Source organism: Rutidosis leptorrhynchoides, chromosome 5, assembly GCF_046630445.1.
Source record: "Rutidosis leptorrhynchoides isolate AG116_Rl617_1_P2 chromosome 5, CSIRO_AGI_Rlap_v1, whole genome shotgun sequence".
Lineage (NCBI taxonomy): Eukaryota > Viridiplantae > Streptophyta > Magnoliopsida > Asterales > Asteraceae > Rutidosis > Rutidosis leptorrhynchoides.
The window spans coordinates 341319519-341338393 of record NC_092337.1 but is presented as its reverse complement, the minus strand read 5'-3'; the positions used below and the strand labels follow the sequence as shown (position 1 = coordinate 341338393).

The 18875-nt window shown below is 35.0% G+C and overlaps 1 protein-coding gene across 1 annotated transcript; it reads right to left on the bottom strand.

The window, feature by feature from the left end:
* Window positions 1-251: 251 nt before the first annotated feature.
* LOC139849613 (benzyl alcohol O-benzoyltransferase-like) lies at window positions 252-2063 on the bottom strand. The gene is made up of 2 exons (XM_071839248.1): window positions 1611-2063; window positions 252-1169 (listed from the first exon to the last, which is right to left on the bottom strand). Exons 1-2 carry the CDS (start codon window positions 2061-2063, stop codon window positions 252-254), a joined length of 1371 nt encoding a protein of 456 aa, XP_071695349.1.
* Between the last annotated feature and the right edge of the window lie 16812 nt (window positions 2064-18875).

Sequence of the window (18875 nt, the reverse complement as noted above, 5' to 3'; positions counted from 1 at the left end):
AAACCATTTCATGTCATTTGATTAATCAACTTAAACACAATGTATCAATGACAATATTCTTACACGACTGAAACAATAAAGACAATACGAATAGAACATATTACAATTATAGAACTCAGGATTATGCACCAACACATAATAAGAGAGTCATACAAATACTTAACTATACATATTCAGTTTCAAAACAGATGATCATAAACTAATACATATGTGCGTTCACTTATTGATTTAAAAAACAGAAAAATGAAAAATTATAGTATGGAAAGAACCGGTAAGTTATAATCTTGATTGTTGTTGTCTTGCGCCAAAATGCTATTCATCTCTTCCACAAATTTCTCCATGGCCGCAATCGGCAAACATATAGCAACCGCAGTACCAGATTCACCCTTATTGTTTACGAACGGCAAATAGCCACTAGTAAAATACATGGCCCCTGCAACAGGCCCTCCATATGCTGGCTTTCCCCACCCTAAGTCAACTATATTCATTTCAGCACGTGTTAAGTCTGTGACAATGAAGCCTCCTACAATTGTGAATTGAGGTCGGTCCTTGATTACCATAAAGTCGGTTTGAGATCTCATGTACTCTTCAGTGACATCGAATTTGGCCTTCATAACAAGTTCTAGCGCGTGACTTAATGGTTTGTTGGTTAGCTCTTCAGCTGTTGAGGTGGCTGCTGCTATACCAACAACATTACCATAATATCCCACCGGGATAAATGATTTAAGCTTTGAACGTGCATCAACGGGGAATATGATACGCATATTATCTTTTGGATCTGGTTGGAGAGCAATGGTACGACAATGCCATAGGTAGGCAGTTAGCACATCAAAGGTGGAACAATTTTTAAGGTGTGATGGAACAAGCTTACGAATATTTGACATCTCATTTGGTCCAAAGAAAAATGTTCTATATGCCATGTCTTTTTGTGGGATGAAATTTTCTCCCGCGCCAACAACTTCATCAAAAGCATGATGTGTACATGTGATGCGTGGTGGATCTCTGGTGCAAAGAAAATCTCTTTGCCATACAGGCAATATCGATGGTGTGGATGCACCCCGTGCTATTTCACCTAATGCTAAGTTGAATTGGGTGATCCCTTTTGCATCACCCATGGTGTGATTGAGACGTTGAGCAAACACAAAGTCCCCATTTAAGAGTCGTGTCACCTAAAAAAATACGTACGTTTCACGTATACATATTTACATGTTTAATTTAACTTAATTTCTAACTAATAATTAAACCATCACAAGATATCTTAGAGGTTAGGCACTGAGTTTCTTGCAAAAGATCTCATGTTCGAATCCTGCCTAGGACGAATATTTTGTGGTGTTCATGGAAGGGTTGGAAACAGCCAGTGAGTAATCATGCTGGGCTGCCTACATCAAAGTATGAGATCAGATTACTAGCCTTTCTCGGGTAGCCTACCCGAACAGGGAAAAACCGTCTAATATTTTTTCCATTTTTTCCTTTCTAATAACTAGTTAATATAAAAAAAATTTAAGAAATTGATTATACATAATCAAAATTATCTACTCATATGAAACTCTTTTTGACATTACTAATTACTAATATATATTAAAAAATGAAAATGAGAAGTTTTCACTTGCCTGCATGAGCAGTAATGGGGAGTCAAGGATACTCGAAGATCCAGGAACGTCGTAAAGAAGCTCGTCCAAACAAGGAAACGGAGGAAGAAGCGGATACCCAAATTGGTCTAGCGTAACATCTGCTTCCGCCTCGATAAACATCACGCCTTGGCCAGAGCAATCAACCATCAGCTTCCCTTTTGGACCTTCCTTTAGACGGCCAGCAAACGGATAATAAAATACTAGTAGTTTACTTAGAGCCTCCCTTATGACACTTGCCGGATTCTTATTTCTCATCTTTTGATCACCGCGATAAAAATAAATTGATGAGACCTGGACTCGTGAGACTTGTGATTCATCAAGGTCGGATAGAGGCTTTAGTTCTTGTGGTGTGGGTTTAGCAGGGACAATCAGCTCCGGTGTTCTCCTTCGGACAGTAAAAGTTAAAGGCTTAATGTTGTTGATTTGGGCCATATATATCTACTACTAGTGTTTAATTTCGTTTGTTGTTTCTGTTTGTGTTTTTTGCTTTTTTGGTGACTTGTATCTCCGTATGAGATATGATGGAGAACTTATAACGATACTTTATGTATTTATAAACTTCAAGAAGATCGAAGATGGAAGCTGCATAAGAATCTTTACTATTTAATTTAAATTAACAAAATTGATGACGACCAGCTCATATATCATTTTGGGATTTCCATGTGCATTGACATATTAATATGTTTATTATTATTATATTATTAATTATTAATATGATCTCAATCTCAATTATCATTTCTCGATTTCCATGTGCATTGACATATTAATATTAATATAATAAGGTACTAATTAAGTATAAGAATAAGATAATATTATACCATCTCGTTACAGTGACGACCTTCTAACGCATTCTGTGACAGTTTTAGATAATGCGCCAGTATTGTTTGTTTTTTTCACGTAAAATATAAGAACTTTAAAATCAGGTGAAAAAATTTTGTTAAAAAGACGAAATTTCAAATTACAATCAAGGAGCTCAACTAAACGCGAAAACTGAAAATCACAACAAATTTAAGAAAATGAAATACAAACGATTAACTAAGCAAACTTACAAACCAGCTATATAAGAGCCAATATGACAATTTTGTGAGAACTAATTAGGAGGTTTATTATGAAAACCTTCTCGGGACTTTCGAGGCAAGGGGCGCTTTGTGTTGAATTCAAAAGATAACTACAAACCAAATTAGAATAGAGATGAAGAGATTGTGTTGTGATTAAATCTTAATCATTTGTAAAATATGTGTATGTATTTATAGTTAAGAAATTAATTTTAAATTAATAACGGGTTAATATCATGCAACAAGTCATTTACCGAGCTATTCTGGTAAATTATCAGGTCCTGTTTAAACTGATGTAGAGTTTGATCATCTAGCATGGTTAAGTGAGGTAAATCTTAAGTCTTGGAAACTATTTTTACGAAACATGTTTTTTTGAGTGAGTCGTTTTAGCTAGTTAGAATGATCGGAACATGAAAGCTATAAATTTTATATGTACTTAGCACATAACTCCAGTTCTTTGTGACATTTATTGTTGCTTTCATGTGAGCTTATAAATAATAATTTCGCTACATATTTTCAAGATATGCTAAATGTTTCATAAAAGTAAAAATACCGATGTTTAATTAATGATTCTTCATGAAATACAACTAAATGATTTCCCTTTCAATTTGATAAATGGTTGTGAAATCATGTAGTAGTAACTTCTTTTAATTTGATTAGGGGTATGGTTCGTATGATGAGCCTAACGAAGAATAGTATTATGTCATTTCTAATCAGTGTCATATTCATACCTACTGGTTCGGAATGGCGAGATTTGTATCTGCATACGTAAACTTCAAGGTTGACATTAAATGACTACATCAAACGATTCATTGCATTGAGTAATCTATAAAAAGCCGTCAGATAAATATTCAGCTAAAGGACGACGGTCTATTATCAAACACTCAAACTACCACAAAATATCTGTAAGATCCTGTTTTTCCCAGATGTTTGGGACGCCGTCCAAAAGGAGGGACGCCGTCCTGTTTTGAAGGACTGGACGCCGTCCAGTATTCTGGACGCCGTCCAGATGAACTGGCGGGTCAACTGTCCTATTTTTTAGATATTAAAAGGGGCATCTTGGTAATTTCACACTTGGGACGAATTTAAGGCCACAAGATCAGTTAGTGGGGTGTCATAACTCCACTATCACATACCTTCATCTTTCCACTTAAATTCTAGAGTGAGAGAGAAGAGTTTTAGAGTGAGAGAGCTCAAATCAAGGCGGAAGAAGGTTGTTTTGGGCCAAAGCGAGGGTTTTAAAGTTGTTCTTCTAGTCCCTAGCTACGTCGTGATCGTTGTGGTAAGTCCTAATCATGACTTCCTTACTTTAAATTAGTTTAGGGGTTAGGGTTTGGGTTAGTGTTGAACATAAAACCCTTTGTTTAGTGATTTGGGGGATTTGGGTAAGTTTGGGTCATGAGGACTCAAAGATGACTAACCTAGGGTTTTGAAATGATAAATTGAGCTTATGAGTCTTAAATTGACTAGTTAATTGCTAGCACACCTAGATATTATGTAAGTGGGTGTTATTTGGGTATGTGGGTGACCCCAAAGGGGTGTGTTAACCATAAAATGGGTCAAATGAGTTTTGGGTGACCTAGGTTGTTCAATGAGTATGAAAATGTGATAACCTTGCGTTAAAGCATATTAAGACCCTAATTGGCTAGTGTTAGAGTTTTGACAAAGTTGACCTAATATTAGGGTTAAGAGTGAAAATGGTTCGAAATTGCACTATGGGTCAAAATGTCACTAGGATGGTGAGTAAGTTGGTTGACCACCTCGATTGTATAATTGATTATATGCATGATGTAATAGGTACTTCGCGTTGAAGGTTGCGAGCTTGATTAACTCACCAAAGGTGTTAAGGTGAGTGGAATAATTATATGCGTAGGTATATAATGTATTTACTTGTTGTAGTGTGAGATGTGAAGTGTCGAGGTGCTAAGACACCACGTTTCATGTGACGAGTGAAGCATCGAGGTGTTAAGATGCCACTCGGAGTGATGCATGTTAAGATGCCACCTAGGGGTGAAGTGTCGAGGTGTTAAGACGCCACTCCATAATATAATGGGGGTGAAGTATCAAGGTGTTAAGATGCCACCCGGGGGTTAGTGATACGAGGTGCTAAGTACACTAATGGACGTTATGAACTCCGATGGTCTTTCGCGAGCGCCATTCCCATGTACGATTGGTTAACCATGGTTTGTATTGTAAATGTAGCATATTATATTGTTCGAATTATATGCTATTGTTGTACTAGCTTGGGTATTGGAGATTTAGCCTTATACTTTGTGATGGTATGCTAACTATATTGCTAGCATGTATGTGGTAATTGTTGTAAGTGATTGCAAGTAAGTAGGTTATATATGTATGTGTATAATTATTGCATTCACTAAGTGTTTTGCTTACCCTCTCGTTGTTTACTCTTTTTAGGTTCCGGCATGGACAAGGGTAAGGGTGTTCGGTTGGATTAGTCGCCTCCCGCTTTGTTCCGATAAGGGGACGCTTTTGGGATGTTTAGCTTTTGAAGTTTGGCCAAGATGTGGGTAGTTTAACCCCAAACACCATGCTCTAGGTGTCGTTTGGAAATTAAACTCTTATGGTCGAAACTTGTATTTTTGAACGAAATTCGTAAAACGGCCAATGTGGGCCCGATGTTGTAAAACTTAGTTTTATTGTGAAAACTTCTTAGTTTTATTTATACTAATGTGTTGTGGAAGTGGTTTCGTTTAAAAATGTCGGGAAGCGGGTTTTTCGCTCGCGCAAGTTGGACCCGAGGTCAGAATGTTACAGTTCATTTGGACGCCGTCCCAATTGGTTGGATGCCGTCCTGGTCTTCAGTACTGGACGCCGTCCAGATAACTGTACGCCGTCCAGATGTGTTGTCTCACAAATTTTTTTTTGGGTCTTATTTTTGGTATAACGAGGTTTGGGTTGTTACAGTGGTATCAGAGCATGGTCTAAGGGATTTAGGCGACTTGAGATAGGTGCCTAGACTTAGACTTTATTGTGTATGGGCTTTATGCGGGACTTGTAGGAGACGGGTCGGAACGGGGATTTGTTAGTGCCTAGGTTTAGGTGAACTAACTATGCGCTAATTGTTTTATATTGTGTTTGCAATCATCAAGCGAGATAGACGTTGTACTAGCAAGTTAATGCGACGTGCTCGCGTAACAATGATTAGCTACCATTGTTACGGGTCCAAGTCGTATCAAGCAAGCGATGTACGACAATTGTTGAGCAAGATAGGGCGGTGTGGCATGTATGTGTCATGTGTTATCGTTTCGTAGTTCAACCTATTTCGTTTTGTAGAATGAAGATGAGAAACGGGCATGATACAGAAAATGGAGGCCCGAGCGAGGACTTCGAATTCACGGCCAAGGTTGAGGCCATCATCAAAAAGCAAAGAGCGAAATTTCTTGAGGATGTCCGAAAGGTTTTCCAAGAATCGGTTGATGAGCAAGTAACCGAGTTAATCAATGAGCGAATGAATGCCGCAATCAAAGAAGCATTAGAAGCTAGAAACATTTTTCCTCAGGGCGAAGGGGTGATGGTAATGGTGAGCATGGAAGGCGGGACTTCCATTACAAAAATTTCAAGGATTCTCAACTTCCTATGTTAAATGGGGTGAGGGATCCGTTGAAAAGCACATGTTGGATCTCCGACATCGAGGGGGCTCTCCGTACCGTCGAATGTCCTCCCGAGAAGAAAACGAGATACGGTTCTAGTATGTTGCGTGAAGAGGCTAAGTTGTGGTAGGAAGATAAGATTAAGTTGTATGGTGAAGAGTAATGTATGAGCTTGACGTGGGATGAGTTTAAAAAGGAGTTCTTTGATGAATATCGGACTCCATCGGACCTTAACAAAATCTGGGACGAGTTGCGCGATTTGCGACAAGGTTCGATGGACTTGGTTACTCTCAAGTCTACCTTCTTGTCAAAGACTCGTTTTTGTCTGGAGTATGTAGGTGATGACCAAATGTTGATGCTAGATTTTTATCATAAACTAAGCAATGAGTTGAAGCGTAAGATTAGTCGGGGATTGGCTAAGTCTTTTGATGAATTGTTTGAGTTAGCCCGGGGCTTCGAGCCGGAGATTCCAAAAAGAAGTGATTTCTCTTTTTCTAAGAGAAAATTTGAAGGCTCGAGTAATTCGAATTTTTCCAACAAGAAGAACAAGAAGGGTTCCAAAAGCATTAATAGTGTGAAGAAGAGTGCTTCCGGGGGTTTTTCTTAGACGTGTTACAATTGTGGACAAACGGGTCACATGGCTCGTGATTGTCCGAACCCATCTTCCACAAACAAACTCACATGTTTTAATTGTCAAAAGCTAGGAAATCGAAAGACATAATGTCCCGACTTGTATGGTGATCAAGTGAAAAAGTTAGCGAAAGCGGCGGGTACGGCTAGAGGACGAAATTATTTGATGACTAATGATGAGGCCAACCAATCCAACGAAGTTATCTCAGGTACTTTCATGGTTAACTCTAATCCAGCAAGGATCCTATTTGTTAGCGGTGCTAATTTATCGTTTGTCTCTCCAAGATTTGTGTCTAAGCTTGATAAGCCGCTAGCTAAGTTAAGTCATCCGGTAGAAGTTTAAATAGCGGATGGTAAGACGGTGCTAGGGGTTGATGTTTGTAATGATTGTGACATTGTGTTTGGTACCGAAACATTTAAAATTGATCTTATCCCGATGACCTTGGGTGAATTCGATATCTTCGTTGCTATGGATTGGCTCGATCGTTATAGAGCCGATATTGCATGCCATGAAAAGTTTATTCGTGTGCAGACCCCTAGTGGGGGAGAGTTAATTATTCATGGCGAAAAACGAAGAAGACTTGTGCCATTATGCACTTATGCACGGGCACGTCGTTTTGTTGTTAGTGGTGGCATGGCTTTTCTTGCTCATGTAGTTGATACCCGTGAAGAGCCACCATCCATTCGTGAAATTCCGGTGGTTAGTGAATTCAAAGACATTTTTCCGGATGAATTACCGGGTGTTCCGGCAAAAAGACAAGTTGAATTTCGCATCGAGTTGGTTCCGGGTGCTACTCCCATTGCTAAAACTCCTTATCATTTAGCACCAACGGAAATGCAAGAGTTGTTAAATCAAACCCAAGAGTTTCTTGAAAAGGGTTTTATTCGACCGAGTGCTTCGCCATAGGGTGTTCTGGTTTTATTTGTAAAGAAGAAGGATGGTAGTATGCGGATGTGCATCGATTATCGGGAGTTGAATAAAGTGACGATCAAAAATCGTTATCCATTGCCTCGGATTGACGACTTGTTTGATCAACTCCAATGCGCGACTTATATTCTAAAATTGACTTACGATCCGGCTATCACCAAATGCGGGTCCGTGAGGAAGATATTGAGAAAATGGCTTTTCGAACGCGTTACGGGTATTTTGAGTTTGTAGTTATGCCTTTTGGTCTTACAAATGCACCGGCGGCATTCATGGATCTTATGAACCGAGTGTGCCAACCTATGTTGGACAAGTCAGTAATTGTGTTCATTGACGACATACTTGTCCCTGAATATCCTCCGGATTCTCAATTGTGAGGTCGGGTTCAAAAACTGGATTGTCGGAAATTTGAATTGGAGTACTTGGTCGACTGGATAACGATTCTAAAGAAAAATCAACGGCGACAATATTTGCTAGATGTCTTGATCGAGTTATAGGTGGTGAACGAATGAAAGGTGGTGAACGTTTTGCTCGGTGCATTCACTGAATATCCTATTAGTTTTTAAAATATAAAAATTATATAAGTTATCAAATTAATAGACTTTTCTGATTTTGCTCACGTTTCGAATAGCCAATAGATGCAGCAGGTAGCCAGGACCCTTTAAATCGGAAGCCCACAACTCGCCACTAACAAATCCAACTATTACTACGAACCAGAAAATTTAGGATGTCTATCGATTTAACCACTTAAAATAATTTTTTCGTTAAACTTTAAAGAAATTTTAGAGAAGAAATAGAAAATTCTATGTCCTAAAAACTAGAGCGGCGAGAAATAAGAAAGAAAAAGAGCGCGTCGGAAAACGTCGAAAAATAAAAGGTCGAAAAATAATAGGCGTCGAAAAATAAAAATAAGAAATTAGCGCGTCGAAACTAAAAAGTCTAAAAACTAAAAATTAAACCACGTCTAAAGATATTAAAGCTTAAAAGAAATTCTATATCCTAAAACGGCAATAACTTAAAAAGGTACTAAAATATAAAGACGGCGTCACAAAATTCTAAAGCACTTAAATCTTAGTCTAAAGAAAAAGCACTTAAGGGATTTTACGGCAAAGCCTAAAAATCTAGAAATACAAAAAAAAAAAACTATGGCAAAAACTATGACTTAAAACTAAATACGAGCGAAAAATACAAAAATTACGATAAAACAAACAAAAAGATACTAAAATATAAAAATAAAACTTAAAGTTGTAAAAATACAATTTTTATAAAAATATTATTTTTTTATTATTTTTTTATAAAAGTATTAATTTTTATATATTAATAAAACTAATTAAACTAAATAAAAATTAAATAATAAAACTAAACTAAATAATATTAAATATAACCCTAATTAGGGTTTAATAATAATAATTAATAATAATAACCGTAATTAATGATGTACGATGTTCAGATGTTGCGTGTCAGGATGCCTCATGCGGTCGCATGGAATTTGGCCTTCGGATTCATGCGATCGCATGGGTTTGGATTTCGGGCCAGAAGTTGGATTTCCAGGCCGAGTAATTTTATATATATATTTTTTCTGTTTTAAATTTCTGTTTTAATATTTATAAAAAGTATTTATATAAATTAAATAAAACTTATATTTTTACAAACTAAAAATAGAAATAGAAATATTTTATAATTTTATATATTTTTGAACAACTCTTAAATATATATTTATATTTTGTTTTTCTTTTTATTTTTTTATATTTTTAATATTTAAAACGTATATTTTTTTATACAAAGAACTTAATAAAAAATCTTTTTTTTTATATATAGCGTTTCGCTTCCGGCGTTTAAGCAAGTCCCCGGCAGCGGCGCCAAAAATACTTGATGTGCGTAGAGGTGTATACAAAATAGTTATATTTTTACAAGGAAATACTATTAAATACGATACAATTTTACACAAGATATTTATTTATTTATAGAATGGATATACCTAAACCTTGCTACAGCATTTATAGGCAGTGCACCTAATCGTACAGTAGTGTAGTTTTTAGTAACTCCGGTTCGTCCACAGGGAACTCAGCCAAGTTTAACGCTATATTTTTTTAAAACTATATTTGTAAATATATAAATATATAAGTAGTATTATTATTATAAAAGGGGTTTTTTACCGTTTAATGACCGGTTTGTCGATTTTAAAACTTATCGCAGTTAAAACCTAATGTAAAATATTAAATATATAAAAGACTTAATTTAAAGCGTAAAGTAAATAACGATAATGAAATTGTGATAAATAAAAGTGCGATAAATAAAATTGCGATAATTAAAAAGTACGATAATTAAAAGTGCAATTAAATAAAATGACAGTAAATAAAAGTGCGATAATTAAAAGTGCAATTAAATATGAAAAAAAAAATTATGCTTATTTAAACTTCCGTAATCATGATGTTTGACGTGTTGATTTTAGTTTATTCACATGGGTTAATTGTCCTTTGTCCTGGATTATTTGATATGTCCATACGGTTTTATCCATAATAGTCCACCAGTCATAATCATAAAATGCGGGAGTCTTCGTCAAATTATTCTTATTCCCGAAGTCAAATATTCCAACTAATTGGGGATTCGAATTGTAACAAGGTCTTAATACTTTGTTTAATGAATACACCAGGTTATCGACTGCGTGTAGTCCAAGGTTTTACTACTTTGTTAACAATTACACCAATTACCCTTGAATGTAATCTACCCCTGTTTCAACAAGTCTATTAACTATTAATCCAGTTCCGTGTCAGGTTAAATGAACAATTATTGATATTTATAGATATCCCGCCCACCGTACCCAGTCAAGCGTATGTGGTTATATATAAATACGTCAAATTATAAGTCTATATATTAAATCAACGAGGTATCATTTAGTTAATATAAAGCCCATTAATAGCCCATAGTCTAATTTCCACAAGTGTCGTTCTTTTATCCAAATACCAATTATGGTCCAAAGCCCAATTACCCAATTTTAATATTTAGTCCAACATCACGATTACTTCAGCATTAAATAAGCACTTAGCTGCGAGACATTAATTTAAAAAGGTTGAACATAACTTACAATGATTAAAAATAGTGTAGCGTTACACGGACAGAATTTCGACTTACACCCTTACAACATTCGCTAACATACCCTTATTATTATTAAAATTAAAATTAAAATTAATATATATACATATATATATATACGTTGATAGATAGGAAGAGAAAAAGATGTGATTTTGATCAAAATGGGACCATGCGATCGCATGGATTTTACTCTTCCAGGCCATGCGATCGCATGGCCAGCTGGGAGAGCTCACATGTCTTTGTTTGCATCTTGCCGACGGTTTATAAATATATATATATAATATATAAATAATTTTAAGAATTATTTAAATATTATATTATATTTATGTGCATAGTTAACTCGTAATTTTTAGTCCGTTGCGTCGAGCGTTGAGAGTTGACTCTGGTCCCGGTTCCGGATTTTCGAACGTCTTGTACTCTTGTAATTTCGAGACGTTTCTCATCAATAATTTGAACCACTTTGATTGTACTTTGTACTTTTTAGCTTTTTGGTCGTTTGCGTCTTCAATTCATTGAATCTGTATTTTGTCTTCACCTTTTATTATTTAAACGAATATCACTTGTAAATAGAACAATTGCAACTAAAAGCTTGTCTTTCTTGAGGAATAATGCTATGAAATATATGTTCGTTTTTAGCATTATCAAATATTCCCACACTTGAGCGTTGCTTGTCCTCAAGCAATATAGTCTTGAAATAAAAATACTAGAATCACTTCTTTATTCTTCACACTTTGTACATCAGTGATTTCTATACGGCGGTATGAACAATGGTAGTAACGATGTGGTTTACAGTCCCACATGACTATGAAAGTTTAGATCCTTTAGGAAATTGGATCTTTATGAAAACATTTGATCCTTTTGAAAATTCAATCTAGCTTTTACCCTAGATAAGTTTTCCGAAATAACCCTTCACCGGTGTTTGCAAATTGTTTTTGTGGATTTGGTGGGTTTCAGATTTGAAAATTTTAGCTCAAAACTTGCGGTTTTGTGTCACCCACTTGCTAACCTTGTATTGGGAAAGCAACATGTCCAATATACTTGCTTCGTATATTACCTTTCGGTACACTACCGTCCGGTTGTAAAGGAAAGCGTTGAACAAGCAACTGTTAAGGCAATGTCCCCTGACATGCTTTTAATTATGGTTTATAACGTGTCATATGCAATTACTATCCTTGGTAGGAGAAATAGTAAAGCTCACCCTATGGTTTTTCGGTCTGGCACAAGGTCCTGTCTTCGACCATGCTATGCAACCACCGTTCTTACGGTTGACACCTGATTTGGTTCAGGTGACCTAATGAATTCCAGGTGAATTCCTAGGATTTTACGTTCAATGGTAATGAACGCATTAAAAATAGGTTTTCAGAAAACAAATCGGTTTGTAATTTGATCAAAATATTTTCTCGTTCAAGCTCGAGTTTAGATATCATCGAATTCCATGAGTTTGTAATTCTCAATCTTTAAAAGTCAATCTTTAGGATTGAGTAATATCAGTCTTAAAAGTTGATTTTTGATCTTTAAGGAGATTATCCTTTCTGGGGATCTGATTCATTAGTCTTATCAAGCAAATTTGCACGGCGCCCTTCCCATTTTACGAGACAGATCCTCTCATGGTTAGGATAAGTCTGACCACTTGGCGACCCTGTTTGATGCTGAGGTCCGTGGATTTCCTGCTGATTTTAGTGATGACTTTTCTAGATTTTTATTCAACCTACAGCTGGTCTGGACGACAACTTCATGACCTAAATCAAGAAGCGCGTGTCTTTTTCGGAAGACTTTACTTCCTTTTAATGATGGAATTGATTCATCGTGTAGATCCATCTTTCTTTCAAATATATTATAAGAAATTGGGTAAAACTGATAAAATTGTCCAAAACAAAAGTATCTTCAGTTATTTGTACAAAAATATATGATATATGTTTTAAATAACTTGGTAAATTTTTCCCACACTTGGCTTTTATTTTCTTTTCTTTGCCTTTTTAATGTCCTCTATTCCATTTTAAATGAATTCTAACATTTTGGGTTGTTTCTCAATTTATGTCCTTTCCGAGGTAACAATAATTTTGGTGTTAACACCTAGTTTTATCGTTCATAAACATGTATAAACATGATTTTGAATTCATTTATTTGAAAATTTTGAAAAATTTTACTAGAATTGGGTAGTAAGTATATAAGACTAGGGCTGTTCTTTATTATCAGAGAGCACTAGATTCTAATATAACTACTGCGTTACTAGTATTTTTAATGGTAACCAAGTGTATATGTTAAAATTTTAAAAATTCGAAAGAATTTAACCCCATTTAATATTCCTACACTTAAGATCTTGCAATGCCCTCATTTGCAAGAAATCAGTAACAATTTAAATTATTGAGGGTGATTAGCGTAGAAAAATGATTAAATTTTACCAAAGTTTCCAAACATATTGGCGTTTGTTTGCTAAATGATAAATGGTGCACATCATTTGTTCATTCCGTCTTGTTGTTACATCACATTTGTTTTTCGTTTGGTCGTCAAAACTAGTAGCTTTTGCTGAACTTAATGCCAGTCTTTGAAAATGCGTTGTTTTACCCTATTGTGTACAATTGACAATATACATACATACAAATATAAACATGCATGGTAATTTGAAATGGGACTTATCATCCCACTTTCAAATCAAATATAAAACATTAGTACAACATAATAAAAATATTAAACATTACAATAAAAGTATCATAATATTATATGTTTAAACATAAATAAACAGAAATAATAAAAAGATAAAAATCACCAACAGAACTATATCAATCTGGATAGGGGTTCCAGTTCATGTCATCGGTCGGGTTCCATGGTTGGTGATAGGTGTACTGGTAGGCCTGTTTAGGGTCGTAGAGAGTATATGGTGGTCTCATCTCGGGCTGGTGTGGAGGATAGTAAGCGGGTCGGGTCGGTACGTAGTGATCCTGAGGTGACAGCCGGCTCATGATCTGACGCTGATGATAGTCCCATCTATCATGCTGTCGTTGCCTGGAATGCTCATAATCATTCCGGGCTTGCCACTGCTCCATCTGACTAAATCTCTCCTCGTTTGTCATTTCCACCTCATCTACATGATGGTAGACGTCAGTCATAGCCTCCCTAATGACATCCCTAATGTCATCCGCTTCCTCCATTTCCTCATCTGAACCTCTCTCTACCTGAGGATGATTACCAACATATGGTATTGCCTGATTGCATCTACTCTTCAATACCTTAGCACCCTAATAGACCCTCAATCCTAAAGGCTCAACCTGTTCCCTACATTCCAAAAGTGGATCCCTTTGATCCCTATCTACACCCAAATACTCTCCAATGAGAGTAACAGAAATACCTCCTCCTACTATTCCCCCTTCCTGTATTCCTTCCACCATCTTAGACAAATAAAAATCAACACAGTAAGGGATATTAACAAAGCTTCTTGGGTCTCGAATACACTTTAGGTAAAATAAATCATGTAAGGTCATTTTCTCCTTATTGTGACCTCTCTGTGTAATCGAGTTAGCCAAAAATCTATGAAATATACGAAGCTCGGCTTTGTTAATATGTAAGTAGGAGTGTTTTCCTCCCAGCGTAAAAACATTATAATCTGACATACTCCTCCAGACGGCGTTCGCGTCAAAATTCCTATCTACCCTTTCACCACAATAAATCAAATTCATACAATCGGGTAGTAGTAATTCACCAGGAGTATATATCTACAAAGACCTGGCCATGTCCAGCATGGACATCCTGTACATCCTACGACCAAGTATAAATCTAAGAAAACTTCTATCATCTAATCTATCTACATCTGCATTTAACGCTATAGTACTCATAAGCTCAATACACCATTCCTTATATACAGGTCTACGAATGGTGAATAAACGTTCCCAATCGTGAAAAGAAGAACTGCCATACCTTTGGATCAGATGCTCCCTAACTGAGTTAACTAGTTGGACCCTTTCTAAAGGCTCCCAATCGATTACCCTTGGCACTTCTACATTTTTCGGTATCAGTTTGAATTTGTTACTTTGATATGTTGGGTAATCTCTCCAGCTTCTATCGAATCTCAGATTAAGATGCAACGTGTGTTCAGGAATCGTTGGGTATTCTACTGGTGGATGCATCAGAAATACTATGAAGGCATCAACAAATTGTAGCGGATCATAATAAGATACGTGTTGATCAGGTTGATGTTGTTGTTCCTGTTGTGGTTCTTGTTCGGGTTCTGGCTCGTATTGCAATTCTGGCTCAGTTTCCGGTTGTGGTTGTCTAGATGATGATGATGCACCTCCAATTTCAGTATATTTCTGCAAAACACATTAAACACAAAATTTGTGCATCCAAATATGCATTAGTGTTAGCACAATAACAACTTAAAACAATCACAATGACATGTTTAATCTATACTAAACTTATGCTCATTTTCATATTTTTATCAAAATCTACACTTTTTCAAATAAGCATATATGAAAATGTATACAAAGTTCATAAGCATTTAACTCAAATAACATGTCAAAATAGTCATTACTAATAATTAAACAAGTCTCAAATGGCAATTATATCAAATTAATCAAGTTCATGAATTTTAGACTTAAAAAGTCCACTTTAATTCTCAAAAATCATGTTTAGGAACAAAGTTTGGATCATTTAGCTACCTAAACATGATACACTACTTAATTTAGCAATAATTCATGACAAAAATAGGCCATAACCTGTTTATATCAAAAAGCCCCAAATTGCTCAAGAACATAAACCCTAGATTTCTAAAAATTTTGAAGTTTTTGGCTTCAAATCATGTTAAATAGCATCAATCTAGGTTATACATGCATAATATACTAACAATTTAACTCTAATTACACTAGAAATTGACAAAATTAAATTAGGAAAAATATTGGTAAATATCACAAAAATTAGAAAATTTAAGAGTTTAGGGGTGTAATTTTTACCTTCTTGTTGAAAAATCCGAATCTAGGCATGATTAGAGCAAGAAATTTGACGAATTACGGTGAAAATTTGCGAATTTTAGAGAGGTTTTTGGGTTATTTTCGTGTGTTTGTGTGTGTGTTGTGGTGAAGACAGACTCGCTGAGACTTTTAATCCTGGCCAGATTTTCAGCTCCATGCGATCGCATGGCTCTGAAGGCCAAAACTCATGCGATCGCACGGGGTTCGGGTACTGTTGTTTATTTTTTTATTTTTTAGTTTATTTTTTTTATAAAAACCTTATACTTTTTAAAACAAATAATTAATTAAAAATTAAAATTTTGTTTCTTTTTAGGATGAGGGCGTTTCGGATCGTTGTCCTAGTCCGTCCCTCGACAAAATTTTTAAAATTTGTCATTTTTAAGCGCAGTTTTAAAAGCAAAGATTTTCGGGATTTTTTTTTTTTGGCATACTTTAATTCAATAACATTAAAAATAATGATAATAAAAGTTCTCGTCCCTCCCTCGAGTAAATCAATTTCGGTTCAACGACCTAGTTTTCAACTCACGACGAATTTTAAATATCAAATTATTAACTTAACGAAATAAAGTAAATTTTTTTTTTAAATTCACACCAAACTTTAATTTAAAATGCATAAAATTAAAAATTTATATTATTAAAATTTTAAAAATTCACACCAAACTAATATTATATTTTTGTTTTTATATATACAAACTTATATTAAAAATATTAATTTTTTAAATATTTACAAACTTAAATATGTTAATTTTAAAAAGTTTACAATAATAATTTAATATTAATTTTAAAAACAAAGTAAAAATAAAATTAAAAATCTTTTTGGTCTTTTATCCCACTTTAATCAATCAAATATTATCAAAAATATACGACCCTCTTTTCGGTAAAGTAATTTCGGCTATATTACCTAGTTTTACTCCTGACGAATTTCTGAAATATTTTGGGTTGATTGATTAAAGATATTTATACCTTAAGAATAAACGGTAAATTTCGCAGTGATGTAATAAATTTTTGTATGATATCAATAATTTTGGTTACGCATACCTAATTTTATTGAATACCAATTTAATACTTTATAGCGAACGATTCAGCGTTTATTATCAAAAGGTTAAAAGCAATAAAAATGAAAATAAAAAACTGTACATACTTACCTGTGAGAAAGAATTCTCAGAGACCTGCTTTAGCCGACTCATAGGAGAGTCGTGTAATTTGGTTCTCGATAGCTACGTAAGCATAACCTCGAATCTTCAATATCTTTTCTTCTAAACATATAAACGGTCCTTCTCTGCATAGAGTAACAAATTCGGTATTTGAATATGTTTGATTATTTGAACATTTACCTTCGTGTGACCATTTTCCGCATTTGTAACATCTTTCAAGGTGTCGTGCTCTTCTTTTTGTTGCGGATTTTGATTTTCCTTTACCAAAATGTATCTTATGATGATCTTTTCTGAGTTCTTTTCTTACTCCGTCCATTTTGCCTCTTATGAATGATACCAGTTCACTCGGAAGTGTGTCATTATTACGTTTAGTAATCATAGCATGTAGCATTAGACCATGGTTCAGATCAAAGGAATTCTTCATCTCGTAAAACCTAAAAAAAAATAAAAATTCAGAATGGGGGGAGAAGACTAGTTCTTTAGGGTCTGCTAGGGAAAGACCATTCGGATTCCATTCTCGGAAACTACACGAAAACAGAAAATCTAACTCTAACAGAAATATATATTACCCTAAAAAGATTCGAACCTCCCCACACTTAGTTAGATGTGGTGTTGAAATTGTAATTAACGTTATTTTCAATTGGATCATCGACAACTTGTATATCTCTGACCTTTGCTTCAATCCATTTGTTGATTTCCTCCGTAACTTTCACAAATTCAACTAACATTGCCTTTTCTTTTGGTGATAAATTGGATACTAATCGGTTACATAACTTAATGTTTCCCTTAATCTTAGCATCGTGAATCCGTTTATAAAGTTTCTTCGTTGAACTGTTAAAAATGGGTTCATCTAATTTCGTATCATCAACGGGGTTCTTTGTGATCGGATCATCATTAAGTGTTTCTTCATCTTCCCCAAACTTATGCGTTTTTATTGGTCTAACAGTTTTGGTTGGTGGAGATCTAAACTTTCGGTTCACAAAGGTGATCGATTTATCACCATCCCTAAGTGTCATTCTACCTTCTCTTACATCAATGAACGCCTCGGTGGTTGCTAAAAATGGGCGACCTCAAATTAGAGGAATATCAAGGTTTTCCTCCATATTAATAACTATGAAGTTTGCAACAAAGGTCAAACTTCCCACGTTAACAAGTAAATTATTTGCTATTCCAACCGGGTGCTTAATGGTTAGGTCAAATGATGGAACACCTATTTTGGTTGGTTTTAATTTACCCATACCTAATCTTTTGTATAAGGAAAGAGGCATAATATTTGCACTTGCTCCTAAATCTGCGAGTTCATTATATATAGCACCATCATTAAGCAAGCAAGAAATGATAAATTCGCCCAGGTCTCCTGCTTTAGTAAGTCGAGTTGGTTTGTAAACCTTTTTTGGGTGTTCTTTTCTTGGTTCTTTCACTTCTATTTGAACTTCTTGTTCACATTTTTCTTCGTTTCTTGGAATGGGAGGTTTGTATAAGAATTCTTCTTCATCACTCCAATTTGAATCCTCCCTATTTTCCAATTTTGATTTTTCATATGTTGTTGATAACATATTTATTTTTTCATTTTGAAGGTTTTCTTGGGTGGTGAAATTATGATTGACTTCATTGTCAACTTCCATCGGACCATGTATGTAATGTTTAACTCTGTGACCATTAACTTTAAATTCAATCCCATTTGAATTTATTAACTCTATTGTTCCGTATGGGAAAACTCTTTTGACTATAAATGGTCCAGACCATCTTGATTTCAATTTTCCAGGAAATAGCTTGAATCGTGAATTGAAAAGAAGAACTCTGTCTCCTTCTTTA